Source organism: Eschscholzia californica, unplaced genomic scaffold (genome assembly GCF_041429995.1).
Source record: "Eschscholzia californica isolate CP2 unplaced genomic scaffold, dmEscCali1.0.p SCAF_6, whole genome shotgun sequence".
Taxonomy (NCBI): domain Eukaryota; kingdom Viridiplantae; phylum Streptophyta; class Magnoliopsida; order Ranunculales; family Papaveraceae; genus Eschscholzia; species Eschscholzia californica.
In genome coordinates, this window is record NW_028238483.1 from 14,945,943 (window position 1) to 14,972,704 (window position 26,762).

Genomic DNA, 26,762 nt, shown 5'->3' on the forward strand with positions numbered 1-26,762 from the left:
GTAATCCCTTGGTCAAGTTCGGGCCAAGGCCAAGGCTCGACAAGAGCAACCACGCCAGAGGAAGAGGCGGTTGCTCCCATCGCCTCACATAGCCGAGTCTAGGCTATATCTTCAAAAATACATATAACCTAGACTAGTTAGAAAGATGAGAGATAGAGAGAGAGAGAGAGAGAGATAATTTGGCTCTTGGATTTTCTTCTGCATATCTGTCAAGGATAACTTACCAGAGTCTACACTTACTTCTCATTCAAGTTGAAAAGAAGGTTGGTTTTTCAAATATTCATCATTCAATGAGAACAAGAAGGCGTTCTTCGTGTTCAAGGTAACCTCAAAAATCAAATATCTGAGTTCGTGTGTTCTCAAATAGATGAGCTACAATTAGCATTTTAGATTTTTACAAAGGGAGCTATTGGATATTTTTCATAGGGAGCATTTGAATCCTATAGAGGATGCGTTTATACCTCTAGCTAGCTAATATTAGATTTGTGCATCTCATCCTAAGTAGATAGTGCTAGATGTTAGACATCTATAACTCAGCTAATAATATTAGGCTACATCAAGACTTAACATAGGCAACCAATTTACGATGATGGCTCCACGAGTTGTCGTTTTTGTAAATTATGAAGATCTACTATTAGGACCATCAAGTAATATTCATGCATATATATATATATATATATATATATATATATATATATATATATATATATATATATATATATCACATTGGTTCCAGAATAATATGTGATTGGAACAGTACTACAATTTTATCAGATATGATCTATGTACATCAAATCTAAGACGACTACGAAAGGGGTAAGAAATCAGTGTGGTACTAATGTATAATGCAACAAATTGCAAATTGTTTTTTTTTACCCCCTAATCAATTATGGGTGCTTTTAAAGGCACCGGGCCAAAAGGCTATTAGCATCCAGAAATTTTGTTGACTCGGGTCAATGGCCATTGACCCGAGTTATCTATGAGCACCTGTTTCCCCTCTCTTCCTTTCTCTCCCCTCACTCTCTCTACATCATCACGTTCTAATCACAAAGAAATCAAACAAGCTAGATAGAAAACATGATTAATTGGGTGGGTACTTAATTTGGGATTTGATTAATAATTAGAGGAATTGAAGCAACATTCTTTACTGTTGGATACTTTTTAGCTAGTTTTAGTGGCTTTCAAAGTCAAACCAGATTCGGTCTAGTTTGAAACCAGACCGAATCTGGTTTAAACTACCCAGGAGGTGAGATGTTAGATACAGTTTCTAGGGTTGCTCTTGATCCTTGTCTACTACAACTCCTATTGACACATACCCTAATTTAAATCTCTGCTTTCGTTCTTTGACGAAACTTTGACAATTTTGATTTTGAACTGTTGGTGGTATTCGTAAGTCTTCTAAGATGAGATTGATATTGAAGGAAATTAGTGTGGAAATCGAAGCAAGTTTTGTTCATATAAGAAACCCCCATCATCTCTCTCTCCCCCTTTCTCTCTTTATATCTCTTTCTCTCTCTCTCTCCCCCTTCGTCGGAGTTGTAAAGAGAGAGGTTAGAGAGAGAGAGACAGAGGTCTGTTCCCGTTAGAGAGAGAGAGTAGAGAGGAATTTTTTTTATTTTAGACAGAGGAAAAAAAGTTGTTCTGAAGAAGGTGTTGGATAGGGTTAGGGTTAACAGAGAAAGGACCGGTGCCTACATAGTTGGTTGGTGCTAATAGAGAAAAGAGCGGTTGGGTCTGGTGCTAACAGAGATGGATGCTAACAGCTTTTTGGCCCGGTGCCTTTAGAAGCACCCATCAATTATTATTAGAGTCAAAGTAACATTTTCTTTATTATACTTTATTATTATTATTATTTTTTTTTTTGTTGAAAGGATATTATACTTTATTATTTGTAATACACATTTTTTTTATTTGCAAATTGCAATATACATCCTGATCATATTTTTGTACCACTTATATGAATTTACGAAAAAAATTATACTAATCGTGCGTCTATAGGAGTGAGTCCCGTTTTTTTACTCTTGGGCCTGCCTCACTCTTAGCGTCCACACGCATTGGGGCAGTCCGAGGGCACTCCTACTCCGTGGTGGGCTTCAACAACAGAAACCAGGTCAGTCCGAGTGCCCTCAAACTGTCCAAATTCGCGAGTCTCTACTGGTTCAGTTCCAAGTCCATGGAGAGTCCCAAGAATAGGGGAACTAAGAGCAAAAGTAGCAAAAGTATGGGGCGCCTTTAGAGGCACCCTATAATCAATCCCCTAATCAAGCAGGAAGAACTGAAAGTGACCTTAAATCTTCTTCATCTTTCCCTAACTAATGCCTAAACGGAAAATAGATAACCACCTTATTGTATTGAACCACCACAACTCAAACCACTAAAATACCTAAAAAACCCATGGAACCATATTATAGTGAGTTCCAATTTGAGGGTAGTTTAGTTATTTTGATACGTCAGTTGGGTGATTGATGTCTTCGATTGAAAGTTACGGGATACCTCGTATGATGGTTATGTGCCTGAAACGCAAAGCTTAAAAGTCTAGAGAAGAAAGATGAACAAGTATCCAACTACACTGAAACTTGCCCTAGTTTTCATCTCTAAACAAGATACTTCAATTCCCTCTCTCTGTCACACATATCTGGGTTTCTTTTTGGGTTTTATCTTCATCTTTCATCAGGTATCCAACTTATCTTAATGGGTTTTTCCTTATTTAGTTGTTGTTTCATTTTTCATGCTCCTAGTCCTAGTATGCCGTCGTACTCAAAATTAATTGGCAATGAGCGGAGAGGACCTAGACATTATATTCTACCTTTCTGGCTTACTAGTTCATCCTTTATTTTATATGTGACCATTCTCATAGGCTCCCTCTGTGTGGGGAGAACGCGTGTGACTTTTAGGCTTATCAGGTGTGAGTCTACCTCCAATACCATTTTAAGTTTGTGGTCATCCGACCCAAACCCGATGAGTGGAGAGGATATAGACATTGTATTCTTAGGTACTAGTTCGCCCTTATCCCATATGGGACCATTTCAAAAAAATGGCCCATCTAAACAAGTGTAGTTAGAGAGATTAATTAGTAATTGGTTTATGTTCATACTTATTTACTCATGATCAATAAATGTTGTTATAAATTTTGATTTTGAAGAAAAAAAAGGTGACGAAAATGGCATCACTTACCCCTGGAGTACTACTTAAGCTTCTACAATATTTAAATTCTGATGTAAGGGTACTCGGAGAATATCGATCCGTTCTATTACAAGTGATTAGCATAGTTCCTGCATTAACAGGATCTGAGTTATTCCCAGACCATGGGTTCTTCATGAAGGTTTCAGATTCATCACATTCTAGTTATGTCTCATTGTCTAAAGATGATAATGAGCTTATCTTAATGAACAAACTGCAACTTGGTCAGTTTTTTTATGTGGACAAGATTGAAGCAGGAAATCCAGTGCCTGTTCTTGTTGGGGTCCGACCAATTCCCGGACGAAATCCATTTATAGGGAACCCTAAGGATTTGATGCAGATGTTGGTTCCTTCTGATGATGTAATATCATCTAGTAATCATGAAGGGAGTAATAATACGAAATCTAATGAAAAAGCGGAAGAGAAAGAGGAGAGTCCTAGGCCACAGAAATTTGTTATCAAAGAAGAAAAGGTGGTTGTTGCATCTAGATACATGCAAGGGGTCTCAAATTCAAGTTTAAATTCGAATTTGAAAAGAAATAGAGCTGATTCGGTTAACACGGGGAAGGTCATTGTGAATGATAATGGAGGAAATAAGAAATTTGGTTCCTCAAAACCCAAAGAAGAACCTAAAGATCAGGTATCAATCTAGTCTTATTATTCATTATATATCGCCATAATTGATTTGGGGCACGAAGTGGGCCGAATCCTCATTTGCGTGTCTGATCATAACATTTACTGATTCAAACCAAATTAAACGGATAAGTAGTGTTTCCAACATGTAACGGTCTATGCAACATGGACAAATTCACAGGTATCAGTATTTGGCACCCGTAGTGGGTCTCTGATATGACAACTAAAAATATTTCAAAACGGAGATAGAATGTATAATCTTACGGTCTTACGTTAGTTATCAGGTCCTCTCAATTGTCATGATTGTGTTCTAGTAACAAGATGCATAAAAAATCTCACGCTATACTCAAAGATGTCGAGTATTCGAGAAGTTTTTTTATCCTTCACGAGTATCCGCATCTTAGATGACAAAAATATATGAAATGGGAGCATACATGTCACAAGCTAATGGTTAAAGTCACCTGGAAGAACCTAGCAACCAGCTTCAATTTTCTTACGTACTAGAAACCATTCATAAACTTCAGAACTATATAAAATCAAAATTTACTTAAAATACAGATTGTTCCTGATTTCCGCTTTTGGTGGTGATTCATACCATTATAAGTACTAGTAAAGAGGTTTTCTGTATATAGATATGCATGTTTTACTGGTGCTAATAGGTAATAGTTATGCCAGACGCCGCCATCGACTCCTTCTCGCACTCATTCTAGTGCACCCAAAGCAAAGCAAGAGGTTGTTGGAACTAACAGCAAAGAAACACCACTGATCCCTTCGAAGAGTTTGAGCTCTAAAGTTACCACAGAGAAACTGGAGAGGTCCAGTGGAGCTAAAACTCAAGCTCATGATACCATTTCTTGGGACTCTTTACCTGCCAACTTACTAAAGCCGGGGAAGGTACATTATATTTTCTTTCTACCCTCTTTTCTCGCATAACTAATTCGATACACACCCATAACATTACACAAATTACTGATCCATATATGACTCACTATCGAGCATGAAATGAACATATCTATATCCACCATTGTTAATTCTCTATCACGCAACAGTTCGAAATGTGATTCAAAAGTTCGAAGATGCATGTTAGTAATGTTCCTACAACAGAATGAAGTCAATCTTAAAGTGAGCTAAATGCCTAAATATAGTAAGAAATTTCTGATCTCTTAAACCTTTTCATAGGCATAAGAGATACTCAAAACAACAAGTAATGACTATCTAAAGTCACTCCTAACAGCATATATCGTATTTTTTGAAAAATTAAATAGAAATTGAGACAAAAGAATGAAGTCAATCTTAAAGTGAGCTAAATGCCTAAATATAGTAAGAAATTTCTGATCTCTTAAACCTTTTCATAGGCATAAGAGATACTCAAAACAACAAGTAATGACTATCTAAAGTCACTCCTAACAGCATATATCGTATTTTTTGAAAAATTAAATAGAAATTGAGACAAAAAAAATCTTATAATAGTAGGAAACGTAAACTTATCCTGAACTAGTAACTAAAGTGAACAATGAAAAGAAAATAAATAAAATTAAAGATACATTAAAACTACTTTTTCAATTCACATCAATAACTAAACTAAATCCTTATATTTGTTACTTATATTTGCACTAAGGGGGTGCTTAGAAGGAGAAATTTGGCTTCTTTGGTAGCAATAGAGGCGCAAAAAGAAGCATCTGTATCAGCAGCTCTCGTCAAGTGCCTTAGGTGAGAACGTCTGATTCAAAACTTAACTTAAACTTATCTGCTTAGTGTAAAAAACATTTTAGGGGCTCAGATGTAGGTGATCCGAGGAATTCCATGAGGGTGAACTCTCCACCATTTAGACCGTCTTAACATGGTTAGCTAGGTGGGATTCCAAAACTTCTTTTGGGTGGTTTTTTACCTCTCTCACCCCAAAAGCTAGCTCAAGAGGTGAGGTTTTTCTTCACACTTATGAATTGACCACCTGCCCCTTCCACAACTACCGTGAGATTATCCAAACAATCTCCCTCTCATACATTGACTTAACTTCAAAAACTATTGGGATGTCGAGACTTGTTTAATGTTGGGCTCTGGCATTAGTTTTGAGTGGTCTTTGGCTTCTCACCGCGAAAGCTAGCTTAAGAGGTGAGGCTTTTTTTATGAATTGACAACCTTCTCTTTCCACAAACAATGTGGGGTCATCCGAAAAACTATTACACCCATCAAAATTTGGTTTTAATTTTAAGATGAACGAACCAGGTTTTGATGGGATTAAAAGTTTTGACACCAATCATGTAAATTTTGGTGAAGGTGATCTACAGGACACTGAGAAGAACAATTTTCATCTTCATGGTGAATATATATATATATATATATATATATATATATATATATATATATGCCTCATCATAACTCATGTTCTGTTTTTCAGCATGTTTGCCGATCTATGCACGTCTGCCTCGATGGAAGACCCACACCTCACTCTGTCAAAATTCTTCTCACTCTACAGGCTAATCGAGCAACCAAACCTACCAACCACCCCAAAGACTAAATCATCTCAAGTCTCTACCCTTTCACCTTCTCACCCTCAAGATAAACCCAACAAAAAGATTGGCTTAAATTGTAGTAGAAATTTAGTCAAGTATACAAAGAAGCCGTCAATTGAGCTAAGTGGGAGTGGAAGACTAGAGTGGGCAAAAGGTTGTAGCGGAAAAGAGATCCAAGAACTGAAAGAACTCCTTCTAAAGGAATCACAGTCATGGTTTTTAAAATTTCTGGAGGATGCTTTGAGCAATGGAGTTTTTGCGGATACTCGAGAGAAGAAAAGAAATAACGGCGGGAAATCAGGTAAACGAACGGAAACGACAGACAATCAGATAGCGGTAACACTATCGCAGCTCAAATATGCAAATGACTGGTTAGATCATGTAAGAAGCAGCAAAATGGTTATGGAAACTCAAGTGTTTGTAGAAACTGTTGATAGTTTGAAACAAAAAATATATACTTGTTTGCTTGGGCATGTTGACTCAGCTGCATCTGCTCTAATTGGTAATGTATAATAAGATCATTCAAGTTTTTGCATCACATAATCAATTTGTGCCCTAATTTGTATATGGACTGTGTATTGTTTGATCAATTTGCTTTCGTGTGAGCTGACACAATTTTAGTATGTACATAAAATTGATGTTTGTGAGTCCAAGAGGCTTGTGACTAGCTGCTATATTAACTGGGGTTAATAGGTTAATACTAGTGGTGGCCAACGGGCCGTGCCGTGTCGGCACGGCCCGTTTGGCAGCCGTGGCGTGTCAGACACGCCACGGCCACGCCAGGCACGGCTTAAGCCGTGCCGTTCCGTGCCGTGTCCAGACCACAAAGGTCTGGGCACAGAAACGGCCCATGGGAACGGCCCAGCCGTTCCCGTGGCGTTTCCGTTGCGTTTCTGGCCGTTTCTGTGGCGTTCCCATAGTCGTTCCCGTGGCCGTTTCGTGCCGTTCTCGTAGTCGCTCCCGTGACTCCGACCCATTCATAAATATTTTTTTACTTGTCAAAAAAAAGTAATAAAAGAAATATTACATTTTTTTTCAAGTAAAAAATTGTGATGTACAAAAACTTTATTGTCTATGTCATATCTTTGTTTATTTATTGAAAAAGAGTTGTATAAAGACTCTCCACATTTATTTTATATTTTGTGGTTTAGGTGTGGGACTATCTTTACCACTTTATTTGTTTATTTTTTTTGAAAAAAGTTTTAATTTGTTTCAACAAAAAAAAAATCTAAGTAAAAATAAATAAAGTAAAACCACTTTTGTTAAATTCAAGTATTACTTTTTTTTTAAGTATTACTTCTTTTTTAATTCAAGTATTACGTTTTTTTTAATGTTTTTTCTTTTTGTAATATAAAGTAGTTGTCATGAAAATCTAACAATTTGTAAACACATTAGAATATTAGATGAATGAAGTAGAACTATAAACAAATTAAAAGTGTTTTGAGGCTGTTAGTACACCCTAGGTAATGTTTAAAAATTCAAATAACTAAATTGGGCCGTTGCTAACGTGTCGTTGTTGCCGTTTCCGTTCCGTGCCGTTCCGTGCCCACGGGTCGTGCCGTGTACGATCCGTTCCGTGTCGTTCCCGCGTGTCTGATGGGCCGTGTTTAACGGGTCTGGGGCTCTAAAATCCCAGCCCCGACACGGCACGCCAGACCCGTGACGGGTCGGCACGACCCGTTGGCCACCACTAGTTAATACTATATGGCGTGTTTTTTTTCATCCAAGCAAACCCTAGATGAATGTTAAGTCATAATACTGGTTCAATTCAATTCCAATCATTTCATTAGAGTCGAGACAACTTTAAGCTAATACAATCCTTTCATTTTCGACTTTTGAGTTAAGCAAAATTGATTTGACTCACAATAAAACCGCAGTGAAAAGTGGTTCCTTTTCTTATAAAATTATGATCTAATTTTAAGACAACCTAAAGTTTTATGGGCCCATATTAAAAATTTAAAGGGTGTTTGATTTTTGCACTTGAGATACTTTCGATTATATGGTGAGACAATTTTAAGTCGTTTGTTTTTCACTTAATAAGTGAAAATGGTGCACCTTTAAATCGTTTGTTTTTCCTTAATAAGTGAAAATTACCTCTAAAGTGTGACAAAGTGCAAAACAATAAACTCTAAATTGAAACTTATTTTTTCTGTTATGCTTTCCCTTCACCGCTCATCTTTTACCTAAGTTTTACTTTATCTCTCTTTTACTCTTTGAGTAATTACGAAACCATCTAAATGTCGTGATGCAATGTGATCCATTCCTCCCTTGTATTTCTTAATTGTTTGCGATTTATATTTTCGAAACTAAACCCGCGTCTTATAAGATACATACTCTCACGCTAAGTTTAGCAAACAAATGGTAGATACTACGAATAACAATTTGGTAATGTATTTTATATATCTTATATTATAAGAGAGGTGGTTTATCTTTTTAAAATGTACCATCTTCAATGACTAAGATTAAGTCTCTCAAACTTCTCTCTTACTGTTGAGATTATTAAGCTTCCCAAACTTCTCTCTGGACATTGATTGGAAGTAATTTTGTTTGTAGCAATTTGATTTATGATTCCTAAGAAAAAGGGAACACCTCTTGGGTTTTGGATTCTCCCTCAGAGGCTGGTGATCTCGTATACACACACCATTTCCAATGTGGTTATCAACTTCACATTGCCTAACCAGTCAGTTAATTTTTTCACTAGATAATCAAAAAGAGAAACCAAAAATAGGTGGTGTTTTTATAACCATTCATAAGATAATTCAAATCTGATAAACAAGACAAAGATGATGATGATGATGATCCAATAGACATCTCACAAAATTCTCCTGGCTATTATAAAATATGAGCTCAAAAATACTACAGAAACTACAATATCTTAACCTTATCCCTTCTGATTTCTATGGTTGGTTTTCTTACTTGAAAGGTGCTAATAAGATGCATGAGTTGTGACCGCCAAACCCAAACGAGTTCGATAATGCCACCTTTACGTCTAGACGTTCCTTCTTTGGACCCACTAATAATGACATATCCTGATACGATAAAATCTCAATATCAGATATTTATTACTTGTACCTATATATACTTTGAAATTTAAGATATCCGGTTGGTGAGAGAGGTCACCAGAATTACTGTTGGATATTTATCAAATAAAATTAGATAAAAATGGGGAACGTACCACTCCTTCCTCAGGGTTTTCGAGATTGATATTTGGATGTAACCACCCTGTCTTTATAGCCTAAAAGCAAACGAAGATCGTTTAGACTTGTATAAGAATGACGCAAACAGAAACAAATGCATCATATTATATTACATGATCCTCTTAAGTGTAAAATAAAATGTGACCCCCTATATCTCTGCAGATTGATGCAAATACAGATAAACTTATCGCCCTTTCTGAAAAAAAAAATGATGGCTTTAAATAAGCCAATAGACATCTAATGTCAACAATCACTCCGTCGATTATTGCCTTCTAAATTTTTATAAATGTGCCTAGTAGCTCCATGCAGTGATCAGTTTTCAATCATAAAACTAAGATAAGAAAGGGGTACCTGTACTGTTGCCACAGCTTCCACAGCACCAGCTGCTCCTAGCAGGTGGCCAATCATAGATTTTGTAGAGTTCACCCGCAGCTGCAAGGGTTAGAAATTTCACCAATCATGACTTCTATTGAGTTCAGGACATAGGTGACTTTGGGATTGCTTTCCCCACAGATAAAAGTATCTTAAATTTTTTCAAAGTTGTCTGGTGAAAAAATATAAGAAAGTACTTTTTTTATTAGCGTCTACTTTTCAAAGCAGATACTAGGAAGCAGCTCTGCTGATGATTATAAAAAGCTGGTTTGTTGTTAAAAATCAAATTTCGAAGTACTTCATAGAATCTTACAGCGATACCAAACCATGCCATAGTTGCATTAAGATTACCTCAGGATTCTGACCGAAGCAACGAATAAGAGCTTGATATTCTTTCAAATCTCCAGCTGGTGTTGACGTAGCATGTGCATTCACATAATTAACGTCTTCCCGGGACACCCCTGCTTGGGCTAAGGCATTCTCTATGCAAAGAACTACACCGCTCCCTGATTTGTCAAAGCGGAATACATAGGAATTATCAATTCACCTTCTACACCAACAGTATTTATTTGTCGTCCAAAATTATATAAATGAGTGTGATAGAGGTGAATGGCATATGGGAGTCGTCGAAAGAAGGATTTCAAGGCCCAAGTTCAGATTTGGCATGCTATAGATGAATGGCCCCCTCAGGACCTTGAATAATGTGGGCCTGATCCACATGGATATTTGTGGAAATTCTTCTAGTTTCTAAGTATTAATTAGGATGGTCAAGTGTCTTTAATTTCTTTTAGAGTCCTAACAGTTTAGAATTTCAAAGGTCGAGGAGTAAATGTCGTACGGGATGTCAAGGGCTAGTTATGGGTATATATAGGTTGTGTTCTTGCTGTTTAAGGGGTCAGAGAGAGAAGAACTTCAGCAGCTTTCAAGCTATCTACATTTGTGTGATGCAAATTATCCCTAGGTGTGATGCCTAAGGGCTCTGGGAGTGATTCTTAGCTTATACTAGTGGTTTTCTATCTTATAATACAATTGTTTCTACTTCAATTCCTTTTTCTGTCCTACATCAGAATGAGGCAATGCAGTATTTTTTTTTTATTCGAAGGATTTGTGTTTTATACCATCAGGATGAGGCTCCGTCATGTGATAAGCATCAGAAGTGAAACTTCCACCTAGAAATTCGGCATATATTGTTGCTCCTCTTTTCTGCAAATTCAAGAAAAGGCCATTAGAAATAAACATGTCTATATGACAAAAATTATCTTCGGTAAGGAAATGAGTTTGAGCAAGTTAATATACCTGAGCATGTTCAAGTTCTTCCAAAAGAAGAACTCCAGCTCCTTCACCCATAACAAACCCATCACGGTTCTGTCCAATCACGAATTACACCATATTAAGAATCTTATATACAAATCATTTACAGTGATTTTAAACAGGAAAGAGAAAGAAAAAAAAAGTTAAATGGTTACAGTATCCCAAGGACGTGAAGCTTTAGTTGGATCACTGTTCCTCTGAGAAAGTGCACGGCATGCCACAAAGCCTCCCAAACCTACACAAATCATCAAATGTATAATAAATCCTACTTAGAAGATGATAAAGTATTGTAGCTTATCTTAGATTGACACAATACCTATAGGTATGATTGCCGCATCTGAACCACCACAAAGCATCATATCCTGCAGTCTCAACTCTCAAAAAATTAGAGAATACATAACACTGAATGGGAAAACTAACTACAGATTGATTTTGAACTTTTAGAGAAAGATGAATAAATAAATTAAGGACGACGAACAAATTCCTACAGAAAATAAAGATCTGAAGAGCTGTGTAAACCACTGCTGATAAAATAAAGTGAGCAACTTACAGCTTCACCTCTGATAATATGGTTTGCCGCATTAAGTATGCAGAAGTTGCTTGTGGCACAAGCAGTCGAGATTGAATAGTTTGGGCCCATCCACCCCTGCAGTTTGGAGTTTAATATTAGAAAATGCTGCAAAGTTGCAAACAGATTTGAGAAGCTACCCGAAAGTAAATAATTCTATCATCAAAATAGCTTGAAAGTTACCAGATCCATTGCGAGCATAGCTGATCCCATATTGGTCGTAGCAAAAGGTACACAAAATGGATTCATCTTCCTATAGGAAACCCTAAGAGCTTCTATTGCATCACTAAAAACCTGTCCATAGTAAAGACCAAGTGTGCAAAAATACATGAGTCTCATACTTGTAGGAGAAAATGCAACAAAGCAGTTGTCTACTCTGACATGGAAATAATCGAAATTAAAGATTTAATTCTTAAGATATCTCAGCTAACGGAAGATAACAGAAGACACGCCTAGGATTGGATTAAATTGAAAAGTGGGGCTCTCAGAGAATTCAAATAGTTGGGAAGATGACAACACTAAGAATTATGCAGATGAAAACTTATGCTTCATTTCCACCTGTCTATTGCAGGAGGCTCAGAACCATTTTATTTACAACGTCCAAATTGAACACTTTTGGCTGTAATTGAGCATCTAAGTAGTAAGAAACATTCAGCCATGCCATTATCTTAGTCTTCTAGAGCTCCTAGGTGAGCCCTCTGATATATTGGATGCGAATAGCTAATTGGCGGTAAACTGCGGATCTATTATTATCATGTTTTATACCAAATGGCCAAACTAGACGAATAAATTGTTAACATACCTAGTGCTTTGAAATCATCATAGAGAACGATTAATATTAAATTGGTATCGTCTAGCCCATCAGAACAGTATAAAATTGATAATACTCAATCCCCAAGCTGAATTGAACTTTGTACAAACATTTACCTTCATTCCACCCATTGCAGAGCCAATCAAAACCCCACATCTAGCTCGATCTAGCTCACTCATAACATCTTCAGTAATCCCGGCATCTGCCAAGGCTTTCTTGCCAGCAGTAAGCATGTAAAGCATGAATTTGTCTGCCCTCTTAGATAGTTTTGGTGCTACCCATCCATCAGTTGAGAAAGACTTGATTTCTCCAGCAATCCTCTAGAAAGGAGAAACGGTGCATCAGAAACAAGAATACACATTAACTTACAAGGTAGTAAGTCCAGAATATATACCGTTGGGAATTGAGCACAGTCGAAAGCCTCAATCTCACTTATACCACTGACCCCGTTAAGTAGATTATTATAAAAGACATCTGGCTCGTGACCCACTGATGTTACTACACCTGTCCCTGTCACAACAACCCGCCTTTGCTTTGTATAAGGTTTCTTTTTTGTTACTTCTTTTGCAGGTTGTACAGCTACAGCCATAGCTTTCCCTGCATTAATAACAAATGTACATCTACATAAAAATGAAAGGCAATTGACATCAATGACTCAATACAAGCAATGATATTCATGAAATCATAGAAAACAAGACTTACTTCCAGTTGCAAGTAAAACAAAACGTCACAACCTTAGTTATCCCCATAAGACGACTAAACTATATGCATCATAAAAAACAGTAGCTGCAGAAACTGATAGAGATGTTTCAACGGTATTTGCTGCTAAAAGTTCAGAACTAGCTTTGACAAGTTACCGAACACAACTAAAACCCCATCTTTCCCTAATTCCTCCTTAGACTTCATATCGTTCTGACTTCCACTTCTCAATCAAACCCAACTTACCCACCAAGAATCACCAAAACTAGTCCTGACCCAATTGTGCAATGAATTGGAGTTTAAAATCAAAACTGATTGGTATGAGAAGGCCCACAATTTGAAGTTTTCAACCTCAACAATTTGTAGTACGGGTATTCACACGAATATGTTTCTGTACTTCTATAGTAAAGTTTCTACATGAACATGGCAAAACCGCAACCTTAATCTGAACTTTTTTAGTGCTCTATTTTCAACAGGTTGACTATATGCTTAATGTAAAACATGATACAAAATTAAAAAGAAGTAATCGATCGTTGTGAATTATAATTTACATCTGCATATTTTATGAGACTTAAATGCACAAAATATACAAACAAAACTAAAAATTAAGTAAAACATATTAAAGCTGGTAGAGTGAAACAGAAGTTGATATATATATTCTAAGATGGTGGTTCAACAATACATTCTTCTACAAGTAACACCAATTTTTCGAGTTCCCCTTTTTCCTGGTAAACACAAACAAAAAAAAATACATATTTTTTTGCTCACAAAATGGTGATCCATATAAACAAACATTGAAAGCTAATAGAATATTTATAAACAAAACTATCATTCAAATCTAATACTAGAAGTTTCATGCTATTTACCAGAAGAGGCTCGATTAATCCGCTTCTGTCTCCCATTGATGGTTTCAGTCTTGGAACTGAACAAGGAGAATCCATTATCACCAAATAAGGTCAAGGAAGAAGACAACCCTAACCCTTTTGAACTATTGTACTCTTCACAAGGTTCAAAAGCCAAACAAGAACTCATTAATCCTTGAAAACTTGATCCACAAAACGATGAAATCAAACCCTTTCTAGATTCACCCTTTCCTCCATCACCACCACTACATTTCAATAAAACTCTTTTCCTTCTAGTAAACCTAGGTAGTTTCTTCTGAGATTGAAACATGGATGACTTAATAGAGTTCTCCTCACAAGAAGCAGACATGAAAGAAGCAACTAACCATGTACAAAGAGGGGAAGCCATTGAAGAACTCGCCATTGGAGAAACAGGAATACCTAATAAGATGCTAGAAAGAGAGATTGAAAAGTACAGTTGTAGACCGAAGAAAAAGATCTTTAATTACAACAAACAGAAATTAATTCTTTATCTGAGTTTCTCGAATCGGAGAAACTCAAATCAATTCAACCTAAGATCTTATAGATTAAATAAGAATGAGAGTGAAGTCTATAGAAACAAAAGCATATCCATCTATTCAAACAGATTCGTTTTTCTGAGCTTCTAGTAGTCGATGTAAACTCAAAATCCTTTAATCAGAGAGAGAATGAGGGAGAGAAATTGAAATCCAAGGAAACTATTGAATCAAAACCCCAGAGAGAGAGAGATAGAGAAAAGGTTAAGTATAGAGAGAGAAAATGATCTCCATTTCTTGAACTCAAAATTCATGAATCTGGGTGAAGAAATCGAAGTTTCTCATGGTTACCATTGAATCAAAACAGCTTGAGGAAGCCAAGTATTCACGAATCTGAGTTCCCTGTCATAGAGAAAGCCAAGTGCCCAAACAAGTTCTAGAGAGAGAAAGTGAGGGGAGGGAAGGAGAGGGTAAAATGTCAAAATCTTATATTTCAAGGGCCAGAAAAAACTAAAAATGCCTAGGAGGAACATGCACTGTCTTTTATTGGTTTTATTTTTATTTTTTATTTTTTTTAGGGAAAACCATCTATAAATATTTACAAGGTTACAATGGTTTAGCCCTTAACGGAGGGACGTAACATTTTAGAAGGACTGACATGGTAACAAGTTAACGACGATAGATCATAATGAAATAAGTCACTGTTATGGGACTAAACAGGAATCTGCAAGGTTGTGGGCCACCTAACTAGAAGTTTTGGGGCAATGAAATATCAACATGTGGTGTCTCCCGATTTTCGCATGTAGCTCCAATATTTCTTTGTCGATACGCCACCGGATGCTAGAATCGCCTGTTGTGATTAAATCAACCAAAACCCTAGAATCCCCTTCGAGTATAAATTGCTCTAACCTCAGTTCATTAACTAGGTCCATCCCTAGCCGAAACCCTAAAAATTCGCTTTTGAGAGCTGAGATTGGGTTGAGTGGAGTTGCTTTCCAGACGACGATTAAGTCTGTAGAATCTCGTGCAACAGCTGCGCATGATGCCTCCATCAGTCTATAAGCTCCTTCATAGTTGATTTTGATGGTGCCATTTGACGGTGGGATCCAATTCTCCAGCTGCAAAGAGTGGTTAGATAAAGTAGGATCAGAAGGAAAAGACACATCCCTTAAGGAATCCTTCAACGAGTAAGATCTACCCTTTTCTGTTGGAAGATTACTTCATTTTTCATTTTCCACCAATTTCACATCAGATACGTAGCCATGAACCAATTGTGAGGGGTCGAATTCGCGGGTCAAGAAGTCGAGAGGACCAGGGCGTTCCGGAAATCAGACCTTCACCTGTTTAATATTTTTGCGGGCACCGACGACGTTTTTGGGCTTAACCTGTGACAAAAGAGACAAAACACATGTGACCGTAAGATCCTAAGGGATATCGGGATGGTGCCGGCCTAAGAGGGCTCCGACGGTCAAGTCAATAAACTTGGAAAATAGTAAATAGGAATTGTAAACCAGAGTTTGAGCTATCGAGTTAACTATGTTGTCTGAGAAGACGATCGTTGGGAGAAAAGGTAATACAACCGGGTGTATGTTTGCCCAATTCTCTGGTCATCGAGTGAAATAAAGTGCTTGCACCCCTTAGTCATGTGGAGAGAGAAAAGATCAGTCGCCTTCCTTGATCAGGTGGTCGTCAAGAGAGAGAAAGATCACTCGTCCTCCTTCATCAAGTGGTCATCTGGAGAGAGAAAGACACCCGTCTTCCTTGATCAGGTGATCGTATTTCCTTTGTCAGGTGATCCTCTAGAGAGAGAAAGATCAGTCGCCTTCCTTGATGAGGTGGTCGTTAGGAGAGAGAAAGATCGCTCCTCCTCCTTAATCAAGTGGTCGTGTGGAGAGAGAAAGATCACCCGTCTTCCTTGATCAGGTAATCTTTTTCCTTTGTCAGGTGATCCTCTAGAGAGAGAAAGATCAGTCGCCTTCCTTAATCAAGTGGAGGGATGATGATAGTAGCAAGCGTAGGTTGCCTGCCAGAGGTTTGGATGATCGATGTGAGAGAGGAAATAAGTGGTTAGCTGATTGCAAGTGATCAATTAGATGTCGGGTGTTGTTATCCGTAATTGGATTGGTTAGTCGATCACCAGCTAATCCTAATATAGTGTTTCGTGGTACTGTCTTTCTTGGTCAACTGTCACCTAGTGGTGGGTTGTCGTCTTGAATATGGTAACGCTTGGACATGAATGCGAATACCGTAACTCCCATCTAACGGATATGTTGAGGATGTCCTTGGTCAGTTGTTATCTTGAGTAACAGTAACGCCTCAACGGGTATATGCTTAGGAATAACGACCAACCGCCTTTTCGTGCAAGGCTGACTTCTCTATCCAATGTTGATTCCTTTAATGCGCGTGTATTTTCTTGTCACCCCGGACGCTCGAAAATGGATCGGGCCCATTTGTCATTTAGTTCACGGGCTTGGTCCTTCTGTGGATCCATTAATCATGGATATTTAGGGGCGCCCTTGATGACGGATTTTGGCCCATACACCAATTGTTTTTCCTTCGTTTTAGTCATTTTCCAAGAAATATTTTAAAGTTCCTACTGCATCTAAGCTTAAGTCTCTTAACACAGGGTTATTGGTTAGTTCGATCGGTTCTTTGAACTTTATACAGTCCCCAAAGAGGTGAAATCAGTTTCGCTCTCTTGTTGTCCACACATTTTGCATAGATCTGGTATATTCTGAACCCTTTTAATTGCTAAGGTTAGCTAAACCACCATGAATCATTTTCCTTACGAATTGTTGTATATTAGGGTCCATATGAAGGAGATGTCCTTCGACCAAGGATGCAATGCGAACAATTTGTTGAATAGGACAATTGATGAAGAAGATCATCAAGTCCGGATGATTTAGGGGTCGTAGTGTTTCGCTACAAACCAACTACGATCGTCTAATCGCAAAGCGATTCGCGGCTAACTTCGTCCAGATCCTACAACGGGTTACACAAAGAGTGTCATGAAGATATGACTAAAGGGACGAGACATATATATATGGGTGATACCCATAGGATATGTCCAAAGGCGTAAAAGAAGTTTAGGCAAAGATAGTACAAAAGACCCGAATGAAGGGATTTTGGGTCGGGGTACCGAAGGGATGTTTTGGGCCCAAGTGAGGGGCCGACCATGTTTGATTGGCTACCCTTAAGGGGCCGGCAGATCTGCCCCAGGAGGCATGCATGGGGCGGCCACATCTTTAAGGAAATAGAAAATAGAAACTAGTTTCTATTTTCAAGGGTTTCCTTAATCTTATTCAAAAGGACTTTTTGGAAACTTGGTTAGGATTTTATTCTAACCTAGGCTTGTATATAGTGTCTCTTAGGACTTGATTAAGGTGTGGAAAATTCTCAAGAAGCTTTTAACCTCTACTACATCAACTAGAGTTAGAAAGAGAAAAAATTCTCAACTATCTATCTAGTCTTAGAAAAAGGTGTTCTTCATCTAAGCACCATTGTTGTTCTAGCTAGCAACAAGGTGGGAGATCAAGGTGCTTGCTCGGTGTCCCAAGTAGAGGAGCTACAATTGGAGCTCTTGATATTCTGTAAAGCGATTGGAAAGGTTCGAGGGAATACTAGCGATAAAGGTATTTATACAACTAGTTTAACTTAGTTATCATTATTAGCTTATGCATGAGATCCTGGGAATACTAATGTTAGACATTAGATGTCTAAGATTCCGCTTAAAACACTAGAAGACACCATAACCCAACAGTGGTATCAGAGCGTCTTGCACAGAGCTAAGTTTGGCTAAGTTTCAAACCAATGTATGCTAGTTTAGAAAGATAGTTATGTCTAAAAGTGTTTTGGATATGACAATTTGATAATTTTGAATGTGATTTAAAGACTATTCAAGTTGATTTCAAAATTTGATCTTTGAAAAATGTTTCAAAACATCAATTTTGATTTATTTTGGTTTTGATTAAGAGTTGTTTTTCATTATTTTGGAAATTTCTGAAAAACAAGTTTGGTTTTAGAAAGAGTTCTAAAGTGATGGAAATAGCAACTTAGAGTTGCAAAAGAAAAAAAGGGAAGTCAGTTGGAAGCATGAGAGTTTTAGAAACTCCTAAGGATGCGGTTGGAAGCTTCTTGGGCGGACCTGACGCAGCAGACACGTCTCGGTCTTGGAGGTCGAGACGCGTGAGGAGCTTCGTGGACGCGTCCAAGTGGCATCCGAGTAAGTCTCGGTCTTAGAGACCGAGACAACACTACTCGGACTTGATCAGACGTGTCTGAGATGTCCTTCGACGTCTCGTTTATACCCGAGTCCAGAAAGGTCTGCTCTTTGACCAGACGCGTCTGGAGCAAAGACCAGTATCTTGGCCTATGACCAGGACGTGACCTGGCCGAGATAGACTCGGGCCACGACATGCCGACCTTAAAGTCGTGCCATGTCTAACCCATGTCTAGGGCCTTGCTACGCCTAGTCCGGACTAAGTCTTGGACTTTAGTCAAGTCTTGGCCCGAGCCTTTTCGAGCTAGTTCAAGGACCTTAGTTCGAGCGGGAGTTTTTGCAATTTTCTCCCGATTCCAACCAAATTTTTTCGAAATTGACCCGGGTCACTCATGGGCCCAAACGAAATTTCTCTTAAAATTGATTTTGAAAATCATAAAAATCAAAACCAAGACGCACCATTAGTTATATTCTTTGAATAGAGACTTAAGGTCCGTATGTGAGATAGAGATGTCGACAAAAGTATCTCCCAGATTATGATGCATATATAATTGGTAGCCTTGAATATTATATGAATGCATGTGTGTGAATGCAGAAACTAGTATGGCCATAGAATTGTTTTATTCTATTCTTCTTTTAAGCACGGATGGGAGCAAATTTGTAATAATTTTAATTTCAAGTTTGTACGACCTGCGAATCGTTTGAGTCTTGTAATTAGAGTTTAGGGTCTATGAGACCATTGAAGAAGTTGAAGGATGGAATCTTGATTCGAGCGGGAGAAATCAATGGAGGTTCAAAGATGGCGATTAGGCGAACCAAAAGGCAAAATAAGAAGAAACCAAATGAGATTAGATCTTCTAGGTTAGGGGCCATACTAGGATCCATATGTGCTTGATTTACTTTCTCGCGCACATTTACTTACTTATTTACATTTTATGTCGTGGATGATTAGGCTAAATAGTTCACTATAATGCATGCTAGACAAAATGTAAAAGTCCCTAAAAGTAATTTTGAGTGAAGTACCTGCCCAGATTAAGACACTCGTTGATCCCTTGTTCGTGATGGTGGGTCTGCCTTCGCAGGGTGCCATCTCTACCTTGGGGCAACGCGGGTAGGCCTATGACAGAGACCTACACGTCTAAATGGTCCCACTCAACGAGATCAACAAAAGAGTTTTGGATACTCGAGGCAAAAGGATGGATTTAACATATAACATGTAATCCATCAACCGAGAGTCACAGGGTATGACCAGTGAAGTAGTTCACTCACCTAAATCGATGGGATTAAGGGCAAGGGCCCTAGTCCGCTTAATCCTTAGCAAAATATCGAATGTAATACTTAGCAAAATCTTTTTATGTTTCATGTAGTTTTACAATGGCAAAAGATAGTCATTTCATCCTATGTTCAGTCCTCGATGAAGACAAATTGAACATAAATAACTTCCACGAATGGGAGGTGAATTTGAGAAGTGTTCTTAGATCCAAAAAAAAAAAAAAAGCGTACTAGATACCCCAATTCCAAAGATAACTGCAACACCAACGGTTGAGGAACAAAAACAGGCCAAAAGTATCCGGATGAAATCGATTTCAGTAGCATGCCTTATATTGGCCACTAAACGGAACCAAATCTTTAAAAGAGAATAAGGAAAATGGATGTACACACAATCATCTGACGATTGAGGGACATGGCCCGACACAGATCGTGGTTGAGGAAGTACGAGACTTCTAAGGCAATTCGGAATGGCATTGGAATGTCTGTATCAAAGAAGGAACTTCTATTGATTCAGAGGAACAAAGAAAGATGGAAAGGAATTCACGATTCCAACCAAGGTATCTATGTTGTTGAAGTTAACTTAGCAAATATAGTTGATTCCCCTTTATGGGTATTTGATACCGAATGTGGCGCTCATATCATTTCTGATGTGCATGAGCTTAAGGGAATCAGATATTTGACTAAAAGGGAGTTGGTCCTACGGGTAGCATATAGAGCAACGGTTGCTGTGAAAGCTATGGGAACCTATAGTTTGCCTTTAGAAACTGGTCTAGTTTTAGAACTTCATAATTGTTTGAAGGAGTTGAAGGAGATGTCCTTCGACCAAGGTGACAATGCGAATAATTTGTCGGATAGGACAATTAATGTGGAAGATCATCAAGTCCGATTGATTTAGGGATTGTAGAGTTGTAGCTAGAGACCAACTACGATCGTCGAATTACGAAGTAATTCGCGGCTAACTTCGATCGGATCCTACAACGGGTTACACATAAGAGTGTCAAATTGATCTAGGATATGCCTAGTGGGAGTGAGATATAACAATGGGAATGTCCCATAAACGTATCTCGTAGGCCTAAAATCTTATTCAAAAGGGTGTTTTAGGAAACCTAAAAGGAGGTGGATTCTTATTAGGGTTCTATATAAACACTCTTAGGGCAGAGAATAAGGTGTGGAATTTCTCTCTAAGCTTTCTTACTCTACCACATCAAGTAGAGAGGAGAAAGTGAGCTAATTCCCATTACTATCTATCCAGTCAAGAAGAAAGGAGTTCTTTTTTCAATCACCATTGGTGTGCTAGCTAAACAATAAGGTGGGAGATCAAGTTGATTGCTCGTGTCCCAAGTAGAGGAGCTACGCTTGAAGCTCTTGGTCTTCTCATAAGAAATTGGAAAGGTTCGAGGGAAAACTAGCGAATAAGGTATTTATCTTTCTAGTTTTACTTAGTATTATTAGGGGCTTATGCATGTGATCCTGGGAATACTAGTGTAGACATTAGATGTCTTATTTCCGCTATAAACACTAGAAGAAGGGTGTAAAACCCAACATTGTTGTTATGTACCTTCTATTTCTAGAAACAGTATCTATGTCTCAGTATTAGACAAAGAGGGATATCGCCTTATAATAAAAAACGAACGTTGTTCTTTATATAAAGGTGAAATATTTTATACCGGTGCTAAGTTATACAATGGTCTCTATATGACAAGTATAGAGAACGAGGTCTTTAACATAGAAAACAAGAGGCTACGATCAGATGGTTCAAACACAAGTTATCTCTAGCATTGTCGTTTAGGTCACATTAATCTAAAACGCATGGAGAAGCTTCACGCAAATGAACTTGTAGGATCGTATGACTTTGAAGCATACGACACATGTGAATCATGTTTAGTGGGTAAAACGACAAGGTCTTCCTTTAAGGGAAAGGGAGAACGAGCCAAAGGACCATTCAAAATCATACATACGGATGTATGTGGACCAATGAGTACACTGACAAGAGGTAACTATAGCTACTTCATAACGTTCACGGATGACTTCACTCGATATGGTTACATATACTTGATGAGGCATAAATCCGAATCGTTTGAAATGTTCAAATAATTTCAGAATAAAGTAGAGAATCAACTTGGCAAGAAAATAAAGCCATCCGATCCGATCGTGGTGGTGAATATTTGAGTCAAGGATTTGATGATCATCTTAAAAGTTACGGAATAGTATCCCAACTCACTCTGCCTAGAACACCCTAGATGAATGGTGTTTCAGAAAGGAGAAATCGCACCTTGTTAGACATGGTACGATCTATGATGAGTTTAACCAATCTTCCAAATACGTTCTGGGGATATGCTCTGGAAACAGCTAATTTCACACTTAATCGAGCTCCGTCAGAAGCTGTGGAAAAGACGCCATATGAGTTATGGTATGGAAAGGTTCCAAAGTTGTCTTTTCTCAAAGTCTGGGGATGTGAAGTTTGAGTACAACGTTTACAAGGAGATAAACTTGCACCCAAGTCAAACAAATGTCTCTTTGTGGGTTATCCAGAAAAGACAAGGGGTTACTACTATACAACGAACAGAGAACAAAGTGTTTGTTGCTCGTGATAAAAGAAATTTATTTCGAACAAGACAAGTGGGAAAAAAGTAGATATCGATGGAATTCGATATGACCAACAAATAAACAATGATATGGAGATATCAAGAAGTTTAGCGTCTCCTATCTATCCAAGACAAATGAAAGAGGATAATGAGGTAGAGTTAGAGGAACTCGAGGAACCTCCCGCACAAGTCGAATTAAATTCGCGGGAGACACCTCAAGCAATTGAGAACACTCCAACATTTGCTCAAGCCCCTCGTAGGTCTCAAAGGCTTAAGAAACTATCTCAGAAGACAGACATCCTACTGTTAGAAGATAATGAGCGGAGTACTTACAAACAAGCTATGACGAGGCCCGACTCTAAAAAGTGGCTTAAGTACATGAGATTAGAAATGGATTCCATGTCAGAAAATCAAGTATGGGACTTGGTCGATTTGCCCGCTGGAGCGAAACCAATCGGATGCAAATGGGTTCTCAGAATGAAAACTGACAAGGATGGAAACGTTAGCGTTTTCAAAGCTAGACTTGTGGAAAAAGGTTACAAGAAGATTCATGGTATAGACTATGATGAAACTTTTTCCACTGTCGCGATGCTTAAATCCATTCGGATCATTCTAGCAATTGCACCTCATTATGATTATGAGATTTGGCAAATGGATGTCAAAACTGCCTTCCTGAACGGAAATCTGGAAGAGGATGTGTACATGACACAACCTGAAGGTTTTGAAGATTCCAATAATGCTAGAAAAGTTTGCAAGCTTAAGAGATCCATTTATGGACTAAATCAAGCAAACAGGAGTTTGAATCTTCGATTCGACGAGGCAATCAAAGAGTTTAGTTTCCTTAAGAATGCGGAAGAATCTTGTGTTTACAAGAAAGTTATTGGTAGCGACCTAGTTTTCTTGGTTCTTTATGTCGACGACATATTAATCATTGGAAACAACATTCAGATGTTAGAATCTGTCAAGGACTGGCTTCAGAAGTGTTTCTCAATGTAGGATCTTGGGGATGCAGAATACATATTGGGCGTCAAGATCTATAGAGATAGATCAAGGAGGATGGTTGGACTTAGTCAAAAAACTTATATAGATAAGATTCTACACAGGTTCAAAATAGAAGACTCTAAAAGAGGATTCCTTCCCATGTCTCATGGCATCACGCTAAGCAAGAATCAGTGTCCTAAGAATCCTGATGAGCTAGCATACAGGAACGATGTTCCTTATGCTTCGGCAATAGGACCGATCATGTACGCCATGATCTGCACTCGCCCAGACGTCTCGTATGCCATGAGCATGTGTAGTCGTTACCAATCGAATCCAAGTGAAGCACACTGGACCGCCACCAAAAATATTCTAAAGTACCTGAGAAGGACTAAGGATCACTTTCTTGGTGTACGGCGGGGAAGAGACACTAAAGGTTGTAGGCCATGTGGATGCAAGTTTTCAGACGGATAGAAACGATTTCAGATCACAATCTAGTTACGTCTTATGTCTAAATGGAGGAACAGTAAGGTGGAAGAGTTCCAAACAGAGCACTGTTGCATACTCCACTACTGAAGTAGAATACCTAGCAGATTCGGAAGCAACCAAGGAAGGATTTTGGATTAAGAAGTTCATAATAGAACTTGGTGTCATACTTGGCATAGAAGAGGGAATAGCTCTGCATTGCGACAACAATTGAGGAATTGCTCAAGCCAAGGAACCAAGAGCACACCAGAAATCCAAACATATCCAAAAGAAGTACCACGTGATCAGGGAAATCACAGAAAGAAAAGATGTGGTTATTTGCAAAGTCCATACGGATGACAACGTAGCGGATCCGTTGGCTAAACCGAAACATCAACCAAAAAATAACTCACACATGAGGGGCATCGGTATAAAGCGCATTAGGCAATGGCAACAAATGTAATTGGGATTCATAAACGAGTTTATGTACTATTTAGTTACGTTCGATATCTAAAATAAAAGAGTTTTATTTTGTCACTTAAAATTGGGTTTAGTATTTTAAAAGACAATCCATCGATAAAGAAATATTCCGAATAGGCTTGTGAGATACGTGATCTTATGAATGAAACCCTATTAAGTGAACTTGGAATTATTTCATTATCATCTCCCTAGTCCAGGTCATTGCATGGACAACAATGACTCATGAAGACTAACACGGGAGGTCCACGAGATTGCGCAGTTTCATGGGCTATAGGAATAGTGTATTCGACTCGATTACGTGGGTGTGTAATAAGGATTGTGCACTGGATAACCCATAAATAAGAGTACATGAAAGTGATGTACGTCAAACACCACTCATTGACAAGATTGAAGAGATTCCTCAAAACATGAGTGCTCCGTTCATCTTATGTAAGGAATGTCTGACTTTGGTTCCGTCAAACGTCGCGCCGTAAAAGGAGGTTATAAAAGCGGATATTGGGAAGGACATGATAGACATGAAGTTAATCGGGAGTACAAGAATGGATTATGTCCTCTTAATTGAATTAGGATAAAGTATCTCTGACCCACTTGATGAGTAGCAACTGAAAATGCATGGCCGTGCTCAAATGGATTAAATGTTAATCATTTATTTTGACAGTTGTACTCGGGATCAAGAAAATCTGAATGGCGTGACGTATTAGATGGACTACTAAGTGACATGGGAATTGAGCATTGCACTTGTTTAAAGTATAAGTGGGAGTCTGAAAGAGACGTCCTTCGACCAAGGATGCAATGCGAGAAATTTGTTGAATAGTACAATTTATGAAGAAGATCATCAAGTCCGGATGATTTAGGGGTCGTAGTGTTTAGCTAGAAACCAACTACGATCGTCGAATCGCAAAGCGATTCGCGGCTAACTTCGTCCGGATCCTACAAAGGGTGACACAAAGAGTGTCAACTTGATCGGAAGATATGACTAGAGGGACGAGACATATATACATTGGTGATACCCATAAGATATGTCCAAAGGCGTAAAAGAAGTTTAGGCAAAGATAAGTACAAAAGGGCCGAATGGAGGGATTCTGGTCGAGGTACCGAAGGGATGTTTCGGGCCCAAAAGAGGGGTCGGCCATGCTTGATTGGCTTCCCTTAAGTGGCCGGCCAGATCTTCCCAAGCAAGCCTGCATGGGGCGGCCAGATTTTTAAGGAAATAGAAACTAGTTTTTATTTTCAAGGGTTTCCTTAATCTTATTCAAAAGGACTTTATGGAAACTTGGTTAGGGTTTTATTCTAACCTAGGCTTCTATATAATGTCTCTTAGGGCATGAATAAGGTGTGGAAAATTCTCAAGAAGCTTTCAACCTCTACAACATCAAGTAGAGAAAGAAAGAGAGAAAATTCTCAACTATCTATCTAGTCAAAGAAGAAGGTGTCCTTCATCTAACCACCATTGGTGTTCTAGCTAGCAACAAGGTGGGAGATCAAGGTGATTTCTCGGTGTCCCAAGTAGAGGAGCTCCAATTGGATCTCTTGGCCTTCTCAAAAGCGATCGAAAAAGTTCGAGGGAAAACTAGCGATAAAGGTATTTATACAACTAGTTTAACTTAGTTATCATTATTAGCTTATGCATGAGATCCTGAGAATACTAGTGTTGGACATTAGTGTCTGAGATTGGGCGTAGAACACTAAAAGACACCATAACCCAACACCATATTTTTCTATTTCTAAAATTTTCTCCATGGAAATGAGTGTGCTTCGTATGTTAAAGCTGGGAGTGTTTAATTTTCACAAAGTATGATATAGGGAAAAATTTCCCAATTTCTACTGAGGTCCAGACTAGTTGATCTCTTTGAGAGTCTTGAGATAAAGTTATGCTTGTAATTGCATTTATTGTCTGTGAATCAAAATAATATGTTAATAGATCCATGTTCCATTCGTATGTTAAACCTTCACGAACGATTAAATCTGCCACCCAAATAAATATTGGAGGGTAAGTCCTGCACTAGATGAGGTGAATGTCCAGGTAAGTCTAGTAGCCAAGGGTTTTCTCGGATCTTAACATTAGTGCCATCCCCTATTATCCATATGACATTCTTCCTCATGGTTTGCCTAGTTGTAAAAA

At 38.2% G+C, this 26,762-nt stretch overlaps 2 protein-coding genes across 3 annotated transcripts; one reads left to right on the top strand and one right to left on the bottom strand.

The window, feature by feature from the left end:
- Positions 1-2,286: 2,286 nt before the first annotated feature.
- On the top strand, positions 2,287-6,893 carry LOC147531921 (protein CORTICAL MICROTUBULE DISORDERING 1). Its single transcript, XM_086650389.1, has 5 exons — positions 2,287-2,674; positions 3,143-3,820; positions 4,489-4,707; positions 5,432-5,523; positions 6,212-6,893. Exons 1-5 carry the CDS (start codon positions 2,549-2,551, stop codon positions 6,837-6,839), a joined length of 1,743 nt encoding a protein of 580 aa, XP_086506515.1. The 5' UTR covers positions 2,287-2,548; the 3' UTR covers positions 6,840-6,893.
- Positions 6,894-9,040: 2,147 nt separating this feature from the next.
- Positions 9,041-15,213, bottom strand: LOC147531922 (3-oxoacyl-[acyl-carrier-protein] synthase II, chloroplastic-like). 2 transcript variants are annotated; one of them, XM_086645362.1, is made up of 14 exons: positions 14,613-15,206; positions 14,151-14,567; positions 12,980-13,182; positions 12,702-12,905; positions 11,958-12,068; positions 11,757-11,852; positions 11,523-11,568; positions 11,362-11,441; positions 11,192-11,260; positions 11,014-11,098; positions 10,247-10,401; positions 9,875-9,955; positions 9,502-9,561; positions 9,041-9,355 (listed from the first exon to the last, which is right to left on the bottom strand). In XM_086645362.1, the coding sequence occupies exons 2-14, from the start codon at positions 14,548-14,550 to the stop codon at positions 9,239-9,241; spliced, it is 1,707 nt and encodes a 568-aa protein (XP_086501488.1). In that variant the 5' UTR covers positions 14,551-14,567; positions 14,613-15,206; the 3' UTR covers positions 9,041-9,238. The 2 variants fall into 2 exon arrangements, with proteins under 2 accessions (XP_086501488.1, XP_086501487.1); XM_086645361.1 differs by having other exon boundaries at positions 14,151-15,213.
- Between the last annotated feature and the right edge of the window lie 11,549 nt (positions 15,214-26,762).